General features: G+C 61.7%; 1 protein-coding gene across 8 annotated transcripts in view; it reads left to right on the forward strand.

Moving 5' to 3' along the window:
* Positions 1-16,295, forward strand: part of ACTN4 (actinin alpha 4) — a 73,365-nt gene that overhangs the window by 55,645 nt on the left and 1,425 nt on the right. For 3 of the 8 annotated variants that reach the window (XM_069550715.1, XM_069550716.1, XM_069550719.1), the window contains 12 exons: positions 2,365-2,457; positions 4,061-4,291; positions 4,844-4,991; positions 8,805-8,955; positions 11,256-11,364; positions 11,478-11,618; positions 11,709-11,891; positions 11,989-12,123; positions 13,117-13,296; positions 13,984-14,130; positions 15,065-15,145; positions 16,116-16,274. In XM_069550715.1, coding sequence (XP_069406816.1) covers positions 2,365-2,457; positions 4,061-4,291; positions 4,844-4,991; positions 8,805-8,955; positions 11,256-11,364; positions 11,478-11,618; positions 11,709-11,891; positions 11,989-12,123; positions 13,117-13,296; positions 13,984-14,130; positions 15,065-15,145; positions 16,116-16,274 — 1,758 coding nt within the window. Of the gene's footprint in view, positions 1-2,364; positions 2,458-4,060; positions 4,292-4,843; positions 4,992-8,804; positions 8,956-11,255; positions 11,365-11,477; positions 11,619-11,708; positions 11,892-11,988; positions 12,124-13,116; positions 13,297-13,983; positions 14,131-15,064; positions 15,511-16,115; positions 16,275-16,295 lie in introns of all 8 variants that reach the window. The other 5 variants (XR_011248742.1, XR_011248743.1, XM_069550717.1 and 2 more) reach the window with 3 other exon arrangements.

Consider the following 16,295-nt stretch of genomic DNA (forward strand, 5'->3'; position numbering starts at 1 on the left):
ACACTCCATGTGCACGGGCTGTCGGCGGCCCATGCCCACGCCAGGAGTGGGCAGGCCCCGTTATCCCCACTCACAAGAGGGGGACACAAGTCACAGGATACAGACTTTGACTGCCGCCTGCCTCAGAGCCCCAGGTCCAGCAAGGCCTTCCTGAGGGCAGTCTGCCAGGGGTCCCTGCTCTGTCGCCGCTCAGCAGTGTGACCTCGGAGAAGACCCTCACCTCCCTTCTCTCGCGTGTGAAATGGGGAGCAGACCAGCGCCCTCCTCAGGATCGTCTGAGGATTAAACGAGCAGGCGAAGGGCTCAGGAGAGCGTCCGGCCCCGTGGGCGCCCCGCACATGGCCTGGTAGTGGGAGCAGCCTCCCCAGCATGTGGCTGGAGTGTGTGTTTGACGTGTTCTCCCGGCAGTGGGGAGGCGGGGGGGGGGGGTGCCTTTGGCACAGGCAGGGAGAGTGGAGGGGACCTCTCACCCTAGAGGAAAAACGAGGTTGGGTGGAAGATTCCTGGCCACAAACCCCGACTAACAGCGCGTTCGCTGTGGGCCTCCACCCTCGCTGCCACCACACTGCCCTGAAGGGAGTGTCTTCTCTCTGCCCAAACTGCCCTCTGGTGCTTAGAGCAGGACTCCAGGGTGGGGGACCAGAGGCCTGGAGGCATCTGTGGGAGGGGATGCCTGCCAGAAAGCCCAGGTCAGAGCATTTGGGAGGTTTTTTGGTGTTTTTTACGCCTCGGGGTTTGGGATCTTGGTTCCCAGACCAGCGCCCCCTCCAGTGGAAGCAGGGAGTCCTAACCACTGGACTCCAGGGAAGCCCCAACATCTGGCAGTTTTTAAGGGAGCTGGGCCTCTCTCGTGAGGGAGGAAATAAAGGCCAGCCTCACCAGGGACATGCAGAATACAGGCCTCTCCAGCTTCCCCCAGCCTGTGTTTACTTCTCAGGAGAGCCCTGTAATGCTTGTGTTATTGCCACCGTCTTTTCCCCAGAGGCTCCTTCAGGCCTCTTAAAAGAGTGCTCTCTGGGTTTTGTTTCATTTCATGAATGCAGGACAGCGCTAGTCCTCGCCCCACGTATGCCCGTCCTCTCCTGATGGTTTATTTCTACTCACGAAAGCGTCTGCTCCTTGTCCTTTGCTCGCTCATTCATTCATCAGCTCCGAGTCCCTCAAACACGCCAAGCCTCGAGCCGGCTGCCAGGAATTCAGCCTCGAAACAAAACACTCCTGCCCATCAGCCCGCACCTTCGCGGGGCCTGCCCGGCAGGGTGGAGCTGACCTTGGGGTGCCAGTCTGGTTGTCTCTCAGGCTGGGGGTCAGGACTTCCCTGGGCTCTTACTTCCTGTGCTTGCTCGGGGCTGGGCGTTCACTGGCCAAGGTCTTCGCGAGCCTCCCCTCTGGGGCTCATTGGCGAGTGTCCTGCAGCAGGTGTGTGTACCTGTGTGTGTGCGTGTGTGTACACACCAGCGCAGCTGGCCCTCCACTCCCCTCCCCACCTGTGTGTGGAGGAGAGAGGCGGGCGTCAGCGGGGCTGGAGCCATCCCCAAGCCTCTCTGTTTTCCTTCCCCACCGCTCTGTAGACCCTCCTCACTATTTCTGTTCCTGTTCTGTTGCCGTTTTCAACTCTTCTTCTTGGAGGCTTTCTGTGCTTCCTGAAAGGTACCTGGTCTCTGTGTGCCATCCCTCACCCTCCTCCTCCTGTCCTTGCATTCCGCCCCCCAACCCCCAGCAGGACCCCACCCTGTAGTTCGGGGCAGAGACTAGTCATTGTTGGCACCGCTCCCCTCCACCCTGTGGATCGGGACCTCTGCCCACCCAGCCAGCGGCAGCCTTCTCCGAGGGGGGAGAATAGGAAAGGGGCCAGGCGTGCTCTGCCCATGCACCGACCACCAGCCTGCTCTGGGGGACACTGGCACCCCCTCCTCTGCCCACGCCCCATGGCTCCCTGGCGCAGCCTCCCTTCCCAGCCAAGGGGTGGGTCCTTCCAGGGCTCAGCTGCGTGGAGGACCCTACTCAGCCTCACCCAGGCCTCCTCTCTGTGGGCCTCTGAGTCCATTTCCCCCACATTAGGGGACTCCCCACTCCACTTCAACACTTCCAGGGTCCAAGCTGAGAGAGCACACAAGCCCGGCTCCCTGAGCAGGGGCCTTAGCAGTCAGCTTCAAGGACCCCAGCAAGGCCTATCAGGACTCAGCCATTCAGGGCACCCTCTTGCTGGCTCTTTGCTTCCTCACCTCCCCGCCTCGGGGCCTTCTGTGTGGGCCACGGACGTGCCAGCTTTCAGGGCACCTGCCTGTCAGGAGGGAGGGTCAGCAGCCCCCAGGCAGCCCTGAATGTGTGCGCTTTCTCCCCCAACCCTGTCCCCCGACCCAGGCTGAGACCGCTGCCAACCGGATCTGCAAGGTGCTGGCCGTCAACCAGGAGAATGAGCACCTGATGGAAGATTATGAGAGGCTGGCCAGCGACGTGAGTGACCCCTCGCCCCTGCCCTCCCCCGGTGGCCCCGCCAGAGCTGAAGGATCGGTCCCCTCTCATTACCCTTGGCCCACGGCCATGTGACACCTGCAGAGGAGAGAGCAAGGATGGCAGCGAGACCTGGAGAAGGTCAGAGGGTTACAGAGCAGAGTTTGGCCACACCAGTGCTCGTGGGCTCACAGGACTGAGGGTCAGAGTGATGTGCCACCGTGCTCACTGGCTCCTGGCACCTCGAGCCTGGCTTCCTGCAGAGATACCTAGGGACAATTTTTCCCGCTGCATTAGAATAAGCTGGGGATTTTATTTTTTAAAAATCTGTTGGGCATGCCATGCAAAAAAACATCTTAATTCCCTGACCCAGGGATCAAACCCACACCCCCTAGAGTGGAAGCACAGAGTCTTAACCAGTGGATCACCAGGGAAGTCCCTTTATTTAAAAAAAAAAAATTAAAGGAGCTTTTTAAAAAGTTTCCACCCCTATGCAAAAATTCCTGTCCCTGTGTCCTGCACACAGAAGCCTGATTTGGTAGGATGGAGAGACGCCCAAGATCCGATACAGCGACAGATAGGATGGCTGTCACGGCAGGTCCCCTGTGAGGAGGGAACTCCTGTTACCTTCTTGGCATCTGTGCTGCCCAGGAGGAGCCATTTGACTGCTCTTCTGGATCAGCGTTCCCCAGACTCTGAGATTTCACAGACCAGGAAAATTTGGGAAATATTTCCAGCCCACCTATAGCGGCCAACTTTTTCTTTTGCAAAGTTAAGGATACTTTAAACAAGAGAAAGCTACCATCTGGTACCACCATCACTGCCAACACCAAGGAAAGGTTAAGGGGCCGTGTCCTAGAGTCCCAGCCTTGCCCAACAGAGGGCAGGCAGCACCAGGCACCCAGAAGTGAACACCGTGGAGACCTTGGGCCTCGGTTTTCTTGTCCTGTCTGAGGCTGGCATTTGGGACCCCCTTCCCCAGGTATATCTACCTGCACGGTAACTAATCGTACTCTCCTGGGATTGTTCTGGAATGTCCAGTTTGTTTGCTCGTTTGTACCTGGTCCTCACTCCATCAAAGACACGAGTGGCTCATAGAAGTACAGGTCACTTCCTTTTTTCAATTGTGCTGTCTAGTTTTCTGTGCCCAGGCCCTGTGCCTGGCACCGGCCACCCGAGTGAGCCAGGCGTGTGGCCAGCCCTGCCTTGGGGCGCTTACAGTTGGTGAACGGGGCGCAGCGAGGTTCTCAGTGTTGCGTATGGCGACAGTGGATTCTTGTGCAGGCCTGATGGGGGAGGTGCCCCCACAGGGGTGTCTGCATTGAGGCCGTCCTGCTTAGAGGAGGGAGGGAGACCAAGAGCAAAGGCAGAAGCAGAAAGTAGCCAGAGAGCAGCACTGTGGTTCCGGCAGGAGTGATACCCCAGAGTCCCTGGCCATGGGACCCCCATAGGGAATCATGGAGAAGTCAGGCTGGGCAGCAGGGGTGATCCCCCAAGATGGGGTCCTTGAAGATCCAGGTCCCATGTGCCCATGCGCTGGAGGCAGCCCTGTCAGCTGTCGGCGGGCCCCCTGCCAAGGTCGCCCCAGCTTTCCGTGGGCCCACAGCTCCTGGAGTGGATCCGGCGCACCATCCCCTGGCTGGAGGACCGCGTGCCCCAGAAGACCATTCAGGAAATGCAGCAGAAGCTGGAGGACTTCCGCGACTACCGGCGGGTCCACAAGCCACCCAAGGTGCAGGAGAAGTGCCAGCTGGAGATCAACTTCAACACGCTGCAGACCAAGCTGCGCCTCAGCAACCGGCCCGCCTTCATGCCCTCCGAGGGCAAGATGGTGTCGGTGAGTGCCAGGGCCCAGGAGGCCTACGGAGCCACCGAGGCCCCGTGAGGGGTGGAGGGGCAGCTCCAGGCCACCCCCAGGCGTAGTGTCTGGCCTGCACAGTCTTTCTGAACTAGAATGCACAGATCCGGGTGCAAGGTGCCGTGGGGCATGCACTTGACACTTCACTGTGTTTCATTTCCCCGCATCACTCCCTGGAGTTTTACTCTCATCCCAGGACCACACCATAGTTTGGAATCATTTGAGTCTGGACCCTCCTTTGGCTGGGACTCCCAGACCTCCAAGTGCTTGAGATCCCTTCCCAGGAGAGGGTGCTGGTCACTGCACAGTCGGCTTCTGACTCCCATAGCACCATGGGGGCATTCACCCGTTCCTTGTCGCTCATTCGTTTAATCGGAAGGTGTGGGCCGCACCTGCCTCGTGCGGGGCCCTGTGCAGGCACAGCAGAGCAGGGCGACGTGAGACCCCGGCCTGCTTCTCTGCCCTCTGGGAGGCACTGCCCCGCTGGGTGGCCCAGCCCCCATGCAGCCCCGCCGTCTCCTGCCCCCACAGGACATCAACAGCGGCTGGCAGCACCTGGAGCAGGCCGAGAAGGGCTACGAGGAATGGCTGCTGAACGAGATCCGCCGGCTGGAGCGGCTCGACCACCTGGCGGAGAAGTTCCGGCAGAAGGCCTCCATCCACGAGGCCTGGACCGATGGTACAGCCCTCCCTGCTCCCCTCCTCCTTTCCTGGCTCTCAGACACACGCATGTGCTCACACATGCACACAGACACTCACACACACAGAGCCCCTACTGCCTATGTGGGGTTTGTCTGTTTCTTAGGCTCCCTGTTTTGCTGCCTGAGAACACACGTGTCACAAATGACGCTTTGGGTGCATCCAGCCCTGGGCAGCAAGGAACAGCTTGGGGCCAGGTCTCCCCAGTCTGCTCTGGCCTGGAGATCACTCATGGGTGGGCGCCTTCCTAGGTCACTGGCGGCCGGTCATCTGAGAATGCAGCCCTGGGCTGGCTGTTTAGGGATGTGACCCCCAGGCCGGCCTGTCTACCCTGAGGATGGCACCCCTTCGGGCCAGTGGGGCCGGGGGCAGGCTCGCCGCGCTCCGGCAGCTTGGGTTCACATAGCCTGCCTTCCGTCCCCCTCACCCTTTTGAGACCGTGGACCTCACGCTGAAGAGCCTGTCCTGGCCAGCCTGGAATCCCGAGCACGGTTAGACCAGGGCACAGAGCCGCCTCCTGGCCCTGCTGCCTGACCTGCAGGTGCCGCTCACTAACCAGCCTTCGGTGTGACCCCCATAGGAGCTCTTTCTCAACTCCGCCCCATCCAGTGCCTCCCCAGGCGGGGCTTGCCTCCTGTGGGACCCCTTCTTCCAGAAGGGCTGTGGTGACTCCGGTTTCTTGGCAGCTCCACAGCTGCCTGTCCTCTTGGCTCGGGCTGTGGGATTCCATCACGTCCTGGCCCTCAGCTGGGACCCACACCAGGCTGAGATCCCAGATCCCAAGGGCCTGAGAGCCTTCAGGAAACAGCCAGTGCCTGGGAATGCGGAGGGCCTTCCATGGGGCTCCCACCCTCCCACTCTGCCTGCCTCCTTCCCGCTCTGCCTTGCCCTCCTGCCGCCACTCTGCCGCTGGTTTCACGGCTCCTTGCAGGGTGGTTCTTCCTCCAGCCCCCACCCACCCAGCCATTTGGTGAGCATGCTTGCATGCTCAGTTGCTCCAACTCTTTGCAACCCCTTGGGCTGCAGCCCACCAGGCTCCTCTGTCCATGGGATTCTCCAGGCAGGAATACTGGAGTGGGTTGTCACACCCTCCTCCAGGGGATCTTCCCAACCCAGGCATCTAACCTGGGTCTTCAGTAATTTCCCACATTGACCAACAGGTTCTTTAATAGTAGCACCACCTGGGAAGCCCTTTGGCAGGCGGCCCCAACCCTGGCCAGTTGCTAAGACCCACCCAGAGGTGCCCACATGGAGCCTGCCCACCTCTGCCGGCATGTGGACATGAGGCTCTGCAGGCTATGCTGACTGGGGCCCGTGTCACCCATGTCCCTGGCCGCTGCCCAGCAAATGCCCTCCTCATAGGAGCTCCTGAGGATCCTGGCCCTCCTGTGCCAGGGGAGGGCTGTGGAGCAGGGGGAGCCGGAAGGCCAGGTGAGGACCACGAAGCCTGTGCTGGGAAGCAGGTGCCTCCCTCTGCCTCGCAGAGGCCACACTCGTGGGTTCTGCCCCTCAGACCTGAGGGAAGGGGAGTTGGCATGTAGTTCATCTGTTGGCTCTTCCTTCATTCATTCAACAAACATCTCTCAAGCCTCTTTGCTGTGCTCAGCAGTTTCCCAAGTAGGGAAAGGTTCCTGCCCAGGGAGCTCAGAGACCAACCAGTTTTGCCATTTCTCGTCAGAGGTCTCTTGTCACTTAAGTAGGATTTAGAGCGCCCGTGTCCCCCACTTGGATGAACCATCTCCTATCATTATCTCTCTCCATCATCCTTCCTTGGTCTCTGAGGATCATCCCTGTGGATTTGCCTCCTGGGGGCCTCTCGTCAGCCCTTCAGCCTCTCTCCTGGGGCTCCAAGAGGCCTGGAAGAGGGTCTCCTGAGGCCGAGGGGAGAAGGGGTGATGGGCCCTCAGAGCTGCTTCCCTGGGAACCTGGCCGGCCTTCACCTGAGGGCGTTTAGAAGTGGGTCCAAGCTTCAGCCAGGGCCCAGCTGCTCCATCAGCCTCCACATGCCTCGGCCCCGCCTCCCCTCAGGCACTCTGGCATCCAGCCCTCCCCCTTGCGTCGGAGCCACTGGGCAGGCCTGTCCATTCTCACTCCCGAGACCTGAAGCCTCCGTCCTCTGAGCCACCAATTACGCTCCACAGGACAGACCGGCCCCCGACCCCGCTGTACCCCTGGGATCGGGTGGAGCAGGCTCCTTACCTGTGTGTGCAGCGGGGGCAGAGGGCAGAGTGAGCTGCCCTATAACCCCCTCACCATCCCCTGCAGCCTGCAGGAGTATGTGAGCCTCCACGTGGAGGCTCCTCACAGGGTCTCAGATTGTCTGGGGAGAAAGCACCCCCCGCCCCCTCCTCCCTTGGCCTGGCTGCCCCTTGGCCCGGGTCCCAGGCAGCCCTGGCCGTGGCCCCCTCCTCCCCCTTCTTCCCCCTGGCAGCTCCCTTGCGGCAGCTCTGCTGAGGCAGAGAAGTGGTAACCTGCTATTTCTGGTTCCCACCCTTGGGAGAAAGCGATCTGGAGAAGGGAATTGCAAGCTTGCCTTTGTGGTTGGGCCCACTGCCCCGGGGCCGGGGCAGCAGGGCCCCGTGGAGTCAGGCTCCCAGGCCGAGCTGCCCCCTGCCCGCTGGTTCGGGGCTCTATCCCTGGGATGGCTGCGGTGGGGTGGGCCTGGCTGGTGCCCACCTTTTTCGAGATCACCTCACTGGGGCTTTAGCCAAGGGCTGGCATTGGCCCCATTGTACAGAAGAAGGAGCAGGCCAGGAGAGACTGCCTGCTTGGCTGCACATGGCAGACAGCAGTTGGGATTTTCTGGTGCCAGCTGAGGAGGGTTTGGTCTCTGAGTGCGCTCTGAGGGTAGCCCGAGGTTGCTTTATAGGTTAGGGGTCCCAGCATCTCCCCCTCAGTTCTCTGCAGTACCAAGTGTGCAGGGCTCCTCGCCTGAGCTTGTGTCCTAGGGTGTATAATTAGCCAGGCTCCGGGCCTAATAACAGTGTTCCTCCCTTCCTTCAAAGGGCCTGACATGGGCCCTGCCTCACTGCACACAGAAAGCCCTTAGGGTAGCATGGAGCAGATGTGTGGTAGGACTCCCTCCCTGAGGGGGCCTGGCGCCCAAGGGCCAGGGAGCAGGCATAGGGGTCAGGATCCTGGAAGAGCCCCAAGTCAGACTTCCCCTCCCCTCTGTACCCCCAGCCCACCCCCTGCACTGCTGAGGTCCAGTTAGGGCCTCTGCAGGTGGATGTTGACGTTTCCAGCCTTGGTAGCACAGTCCAGATTCTTACCATCTACCAATAAAGGACTTCCCAGGTAGCCTAGTGGTCAAGAACCCACTTGCCAGTGCAGGAGACGTTGAGATGTGGGTTTGATCTTTGGGTTAGAAAGATCCCCTGGAGGAGGAAATGGCCACCCACTCTAGTATTCTTGCCTGGAGAACCCCACGGACAGAGGAGCCTGGTGTTCTACAGTCCATAGGGCGTGAAGAATCAGACACGACCGAGCGACTTAGCGTACACCAATAAAAGACGCTAAGCCTAGAACGCAGAGCCTGAGTTGGGACATCTGACTCACGCCCCCCAACCCCACAGCGCCTCCCAGCCCCATCCAGGAGGTGTTACAGCTGGGCTTAGAAACACCTGTAAAGCAGCAAGGGAAAAGGTTCCCGGGGTTTCCGGCTTTCGTGGCAGCATCCTCGCCAAGGCAGGGCATGGGGTCTGCACCCCACTCCCCTCCCTCTGGTCGGACACCCCCTCTGGACGCCCATGACACTGTTGGGCAAGCACCCCTGCTCTCCACCCCACCTCAGGGAAGGAGGCCATGCTGAAGCACCGGGACTATGAGACAGCCACCCTGTCGGACATCAAGGCCCTCATCCGCAAGCACGAAGCCTTCGAGAGCGACCTGGCCGCCCACCAGGACCGCGTGGAGCAGATTGCCGCCATCGCCCAGGAGCTCAAGTATGTGTGGGCTCACGGTCCCCCGCTTCCCTGCCAGTACCTGGCCCGGAGCGGTGGTGGGACAGGTGGAGGGGTTCCCCGGGCCCTTTCCACCCTCACCCCCTCCTTTCCCATGCCAAGAAGGAGCCTTAGGGGTGATGCCTTTTGTCCGCCTGTCTTAACCCCAGATGAGACCCATAGTGGGATCTACGTTCCCCAGCAGAAGGGAGGTTTCTGGCCCCCTGAGGTGGTGGGCAGTCTAGCCCACAGCCCCCACCCATGGCTCCCCGAGGGAATCGGGCTGCACAGAGAGCCCATTGTTCAGCCCAGCCCTTCCCTCTGCCACTCAGAATACACTTATTGTAAGAGCTTCCAGGCAGCCGGTTCTCTGCCCTCCCCGCCCCACCCCAGTCAGATAAACTCGTGCACACAATTAGTACACTGAGTCTCCAGCACAGTGAAAGGGAGCCTTATTCCCCCAGCGGAGCGGCCAGCAGCAGGCAAGGCCCAGGGAGCGGGAGGCCCCAGCCATTACTTCATGGAAAATCCACAGGCCCTGGAGGGGCGGCAGGGCTCCCAAAATAGCCGTCTGCTCAAAAATAGGATCCTTGGCTGGAGTCGGCCTTTCGACAGATACCTCCCACCCTGTCACAGTCATCCCCGAAGTTCTGCCTGTTCCTCCAAGGCAGGGGCCCAGCGGCGAGGCCTGAAGGAGCCCCACGCCGGGCAGGGCCGTCTCCCTGACTCACTCCCTCCACACTGCCCAGCTGCTCTGGGGCTCCCTGTGTGCTTGCCCAGGAGCAGAAGTACTAGCAGGCACACGCCCTCACTGGGCACTGCTGGGGGTCCTGCAGCTCCTCTAGGATCAAGCCCCCTGTACCTGGCACGTCCAGGCCGAGGAGAGTAAGGTCACGGATACAGACGCCCACCATCTGCAGGGATTGTGGGGGTGGGACAGGCGAGCCCCTGGATGCTGGTTGGCAACAGACTTGCCATCAGCGCTAGGCCAGCCCACTGCTCAGGCACTGGGAATGACCATGTGAAACCCATCGCCCTGAGCCAGGGAGCTGACAGTCCCCCAGGCAGCTCTCTGGACAGTTGCCCTGGAGGAAGGGGGGAGGGTTGTTTGGGGCGCCGTCCGTTCGCCAGCAGATGAGGCAGAGGCCAAGGGCCGCCTGGGCTGATCCTGGAGGGCAGCCTGGCTGAGCATCGATTAATGATAATGATGAAAGCTCAGAGCACTCAGGGCCCTCCGTGTGCCAGCTCATCAGTCCCATTGATCCTCTGTTACAGAGCTGGGACTGAGGCACACAGAGGCCAAGGGCCTGCCCTGGGTCACACAGCTAGGGAGTGAGTGAGATGCGAGTGGAACCCAGGCTGGCCTGGCCCCTGCGTGGAGCGCTGCCTTGCTGCTCCTCCAGCCCTTGCCTGCTCCCCTGGCCCCTGTATCCTGCCTGACCGCCTGGTCACCCTAGACCTGTGCACCGACTTCCTAGGAGCCTGCTGCCGGGAGTGCCCAAGTGTGACCCCAGGAGGCGGCAGGCCTGGGGCTGGTGCTCAGGAGTGGGGTGGGAGGGCAAGAGCTATGGTATCAGCTCAGTGTTCCCAACCTCAGTCAAGGCAACAGTAATACCCATTCCCTGATCAGCTTGTTTTTCCCTTGAATATATTGTTAGTTGCTTAGCATGAGATTGTGGTTAGTCACACACTTTTTTTTCCTAATACCCATAAAAACATATCCTTTAATAACTTCCTACTTTCACCCACTGGGCGCCAAGGACTGTTCTCAGCACTTCTCGTGTGTTAAGTAACTTGGTGTCCTCACAACCCCACCCCATCTCACAGATGAAAAAAACGAGGGATCCAGAGGGAATTCACTCGCCCAGGTCACACAGGTTCAAAATCGGGAGCTGGAATTCACGCCTAGGGAACTTGGCTCCAGAGCCTTGTCCTCTAACCAGCGTGCTCTGCTAGCCTTTCTGTAAACGGAAAAAGCAACCCAGGGGCTTCCCTGGGGGTCCATTCTTCAGGACTCTGCTTCTACTGCTGGGGGTTTGGGCTTGGCTGCTGCCCGGGGAACTCAGATCCCACAGCCACATGGCACAGCCCAGAAAGCAATCCAGATAAGGCGTGGCTGAGGGTCACAGTCTGGGAGCCCTGTGTCAGCGGCTCTTGACAGGAAGCTCTGTTGTCCTTTCCCCGCCAACCCCCTCTCCAGTTCCTCCTGCCTCAGCCCAGAGAGGTGGTGTCCCCCAGCACCAGGGCCTGGGATGCATGTGGGCGGGTGGGTCCGGTCTCACCCCCCTCTGCCCGGTCCGCAGCGAGCTGGATTACTACGACTCCCACAATGTCAACACGCGCTGCCAGAAGATCTGTGACCAGTGGGACGCCCTTGGCTCTCTGACCCACAGTCGCAGGGAAGCCCTGGAGGTGAGCGGTGGCGGGGGTGGGGGTGGGTGCCCTCAGAGCTTCCCAGACCCTGGCCCACCATGCACGGTCCCTGCTGGCCCTCTGACCTCCCTCTTCTGTCCCTGTCGCACCAGAAAACGGAGAAGCAGCTGGAGACCATTGACCAGCTGCACCTGGAGTACGCCAAGCGGGCGGCCCCCTTCAACAACTGGATGGAGAGCGCCATGGAGGACCTCCAGGACATGTTCATTGTCCACACCATCGAGGAAATCGAGGTCCGCCCCCGCCCCCCTGCCCTTTTTGGGGCTCGTGGGCCCTCTGGGGGGCCGGGCCGCCCCCTCACCCCTTCTCTTCACATCCCCCAGGGTCTGATCTCAGCCCACGACCAGTTCAAGTCGACGCTGCCGGACGCTGACAGGGAGCGGGAGGCCATCCTGGCCATCCACAAGGAAGCCCAGCGGATCGCCGAGAGCAACCACATCAAGCTCTCAGGCAGCAACCCCTACACCACCGTCACTCCCCAGATCATCAACTCCAAGTGGGAGAAGGTAGGTGTCACCCAGCCACCCACCCGCTGGCAGGCCGGGGAGGGGCTGCCAGGCGAAGGGCCGCCCCTTGACCGCCCCTGCCCGCGTGCCTCCCCAGGTGCAGCAGCTGGTGCCCAAGCGGGACCACGCCCTCCTGGAGGAGCAGAGCAAGCAGCAGTCGAACGAGCACCTGCGCCGCCAGTTTGCCAGCCAGGCCAACATCGTGGGGCCCTGGATCCAGACGAAGATGGAGGTGAGGGCGTCGCCCCAGCCTTGCTGTACCCCAAGAATCTCTTGGCAGAACTGAGCAAGAGGCCCTGCTGAGTGGGAGGCTGCCCGCCCCTGGCAGGAGGTCCACAGTGCTCCGCGGGGCCAGTGGACCTGGGGGCCTCGTGGGATCGGGAAGGTTATATCGGTGGAAATGGCGGTGCCATCCAGCACAAGACTGTGCTAAGGGTCAGGGAGAGGCGGTCTCAAGTCGATTCTGCCCTCAGCTGCTGCTCCGGAGTCAGGCACACGTAACCTCTGCCCCTCAGTGTTACGTCCCCCTGAAAGGGGATGGACACTGTTGCTTCATTTCCTCAGCGAACAGTTGGGCACTGCCCTACGCCAGCCCCCTCGTGAGCACCGCGGTGTCGCTGTGCCCAAGGTGGTCTGAGCTCAGACCCTCACGAGCACGTGCGTTCCGCCCTGGTGATCCAGCCCCGGGGAGGCTTTTAACCATGCCCCTCGGTGCCCTTCGGGTTACTGCTGACCGAGCGGAATCACTGAAACTCACGACCAGTCTGAGAGGTCCGGGCAGGCAGCCCAGGGCATAGTACCAGCCGCTGTGGTGGGGCGAGGCGTGGGGGCGCTCAAGAGCCCGGCTTCTGAAGTGCGCCAGGCCTGGGTTCCTGGCCCGGCTCTGCCTCGTACGGTGATAAGCTGCCCTCTCCCAGCCTCAGTTTCCAGCTCTGCAGGAGGGGCTTGTCCCAGGCTTGGGCCTCACAGGGAGGGAGTGGTGGGGGTGGACCTGAGAAGCGCTGGGGCAGAAACTCTGGTCACTGCTGCTGTGCTGGAGGGCGGGGCTGGGGGGACAGTCAGTGAGTGGCAGGCCTCTGGGAGAGGACCTTCGGGCCAGAGGCGGCCTCTCTGCCACCACCACTACCAATCTGGGGTTCGGTAGCCAGTGACAGGGCTCCTCCCGGTGGCTGGTGGGGGCCGGGGGCCCGCCAGCCCCAGCCCAGCGCCTCCCTCCTCTGTGCAGGAGATCGGGCGCATCTCCATTGAGATGAACGGGACGCTGGAGGACCAGCTGAGCCACCTGAAGCAGTATGAGCGCAGCATCGTGGACTACAAGCCCAACCTGGACCTGCTTGAGCAGCAGCACCAGCTCATCCAGGAGGCCCTCATCTTCGACAACAAGCACACCAACTATACCATGGAGGTGCGCCCTGCTCGCCCCCCAGCCTGAGCCAGGCTGCTGCCTTCTTCCAATTGGTTTCTGCCCTGTAGAAAAGCCAGCCCCCGCTTTCTCTCTCTCCTCTTTCACTCTGACCGCAGAGACTGGATCCCATGTTCATATTTTTTGAAGAGTTGATTTCCTTGCCAGTACTCTCCCATCACCGTGATCACACACACCTCAGGACAGTCTCCCTGGAGAGCCGGGAGGGCAGCAGCACCTGCCCCCTACTGTGGCCTCAGCCATTTGATCCTTTGGTTCTTGCTTGACAGCTGGTTGCTGTCAGACTGGCAGCTTGAAATGATCCCTGGTGATAAGCCCTGAGACCATGCAAATCCTAGGGTGCCACTAAATAAAAGGAAAGGAGAGGAGTTTCCCCAGAAAGCTAGATAAGTGTTGCCTGAAACATCTCTGCAGAGTTCCCCTGAGGATCCTGGCATGGGTGTTAGGCCCCAGTCCTTGGCTGCGTCGTGACCGGGAGCGTGCTGTGAACCGGGGCCCTGGTGGGCAGGCAGAGGCAGGCATGTGGCTGTGTCCCTATGTGCACGGGAGTGTGTGGGACTGGGTTGGCTCTGGGAGAGGATTAGGAGAAACCCAAGTCTGACCCCCCTGAGCTGCAGCTACTGTGGTACCACTGGCCCAGCCCGCACTCACGCCCTGGTTCCTCCCCAGCACATCCGGGTGGGCTGGGAGCAGCTGCTCACCACCATCGCCCGCACCATCAACGAGGTTGAAAACCAGATCCTCACCCGCGACGCCAAGGGCATCAGCCAGGAGCAGATGCAGGAGTTCCGGGCGTCCTTCAACCACTTCGACAAGGTGAGCGGCTCCCTCAGCCCCCGTCTTCCCTCCTTCCCCGCTGTCACCTCCCACCCCGCCCCCTCCGTCTTCACATCTGTCTGTCTGCTCACATCACAGTCCCTGAGTATCAGAGGCCACTCACGGGCTGGCAGGGACCCAGCTTCCCTCAGGAGAAAGGGGAACCCCTGGCTCTGTCCCTGGGGCTGTGCCTCCCCACCCACCTGCCAGGGCAACCCTGAAGGGACAAGTGCCAGCACCCCCAGGGATCCAAGACAGACACACAGACAAGTGCCAGCACCCCCGGGGATTCCAGACACACACACACACACAGACAAGTGCCAGCACCCCTGGGGATCCGAGACACACACACATACACACACACACACACACACACACACACACACACGGACAAGTGCCAGCACCCCCGGGAATCCAAGACACACATACACACACTCACTGTTCTTAAAAGTCAGACATGGCCTGGAAGCCCCATTAGACGGTCCCCGCGCGCCAGTTTGCCCCAGGCCCTCCCTGCTGGGCTTGAGGTGCCATCCACCTGCCATCCGTGGGGAGGATGTGCTCCAGGGGTTAGCAGGGCCCTGCATCCCACACAAGAGGGGGCAGTCCCCTCTCTCCCACCCCAGATCCTGGAGGCCAGGAGAGCTCCCCTGTTCCCTCCCAGGAGTCCTGGGACTTGAGTCCTGCACCTCTCAGCCCCCACCCTGCCCTGGCCCAGAGGAGGCGGGGTGAGGCCTCTGACCACCCTCCAGGCCCCACCCTGCCATCACCTTGTCCTCGTCACCTCTAACTCTGTGTTTCCCTCCCCCGACCCGTGTGTCCCCCTCCCCCGCCCTCTGCATGTGACCCCGCCCCCGGCCCCGCCTCTGCCGGCCTGGTCTCCACACCGCCCGCCCGCCCCTCGTGCACGCCTGCCTCCGGATGCCGCCGGCAGGACCATGGCGGGGCGCTGGGGCCGGAAGAGTTCAAGGCCTGCCTCATCAGCCTGGGCTACGACGTGGAGAACGACCGGCAGGTACGCGCCCCCGGGGCCCCAGCGGACCGTGGCATTAACTGCTCTTCTCTCTCTCTCCTTCTCTCTGTCTCCCTTCCCTCGGCCACCCCACCCCTCGCCATCGTGTGCCATCTCACCGGCGCTCTTGCCTCCTCCTCCCCGCCCCGTGTCTCTCCGGACGCCTGCCCCCTTACCTGGTTTCTCGGGCCGCCTCTGTCTGCCCCGCTCCCGCCACTGTCCTGTCTCGCTGTGCGCACGGGGCGGCCCCTCTTGCCTACTCTGGGCCCGGCCTCCTCTGCTGTCCCTGGGTCCTGGAGCAGAAGCAGACAGGCAGCATGGACTCCGATGACTTCAGGGCTCTGCTTATCTCCACAGGATACAGCCTGGTATGCCGCCTCTGCCTGCCCTGCTGCTCGGCCTTCCCCCCCCCCCACCCCCCAACTCCTGCCTCCCTCTCACCCTCCTCACCGCCTCCAGAGTCTCCGTGTCCTCGGGGACCCTCCTCCACCAGAGCAGCGCAGCCTAGCCTCCCTCCTCCTCCTCCTCCTCCTCCTCCGCTGCCTCTGCTGGGCGGGGTCCCTCCGACGACGGCCCCCCCACCCCACCCCCTGGAGCCTCCTACCTCCTGCCCTGGAAGTCTCCGGAGAGAGGAGGCCAGGCCTCCCGCGCTCCCTGCTTCTCTTTCTCTCTTTCTCTCTTTCTTCCTCGCCCTCCAGAGCTAACTTGTGAGCCAGGGCTGAGGAGCAGTAGGCCTGTTTGATCCTCACCCCAACTCCCCACTTCCCAGGATCGTGGGAGGGGCGGAGCGGAGGGCGCGTGGGGCGGCGGGCCTCGGGGGAGCCAGGACCCTCGGAGGCCCGCCGACGCCACTGGTCCCGTGTGCTGGGCTGGGCCCTGCTCTCCCGGCTCCATGTTCTAGCCACTGGGCCAGGCCCGGCCTGCCCTGCGCTGCTCAAGGGCCACCTGTCCCCTGCCCACCCCCCCCTCGCAGGGCGATGCCGAGTTCAACCGCATCATGAGCGTGGTGGACCCCAACCACAGTGGCCTCGTGACCTTCCAAGCCTTCATCGACTTCATGTCGAGGGAGACCACCGACACAGACACGGCTGACCAGGTCATCGCCTCCTTCAAGGTCCTGGCTGGGGACAAGGTGAGCCAGACGCCAGGCGGA

This window comes from Ovis canadensis, chromosome 14, assembly GCF_042477335.2.
Source record: "Ovis canadensis isolate MfBH-ARS-UI-01 breed Bighorn chromosome 14, ARS-UI_OviCan_v2, whole genome shotgun sequence".
In the NCBI taxonomy this organism is placed as follows: Eukaryota; Metazoa; Chordata; class Mammalia; order Artiodactyla; family Bovidae; genus Ovis; species Ovis canadensis.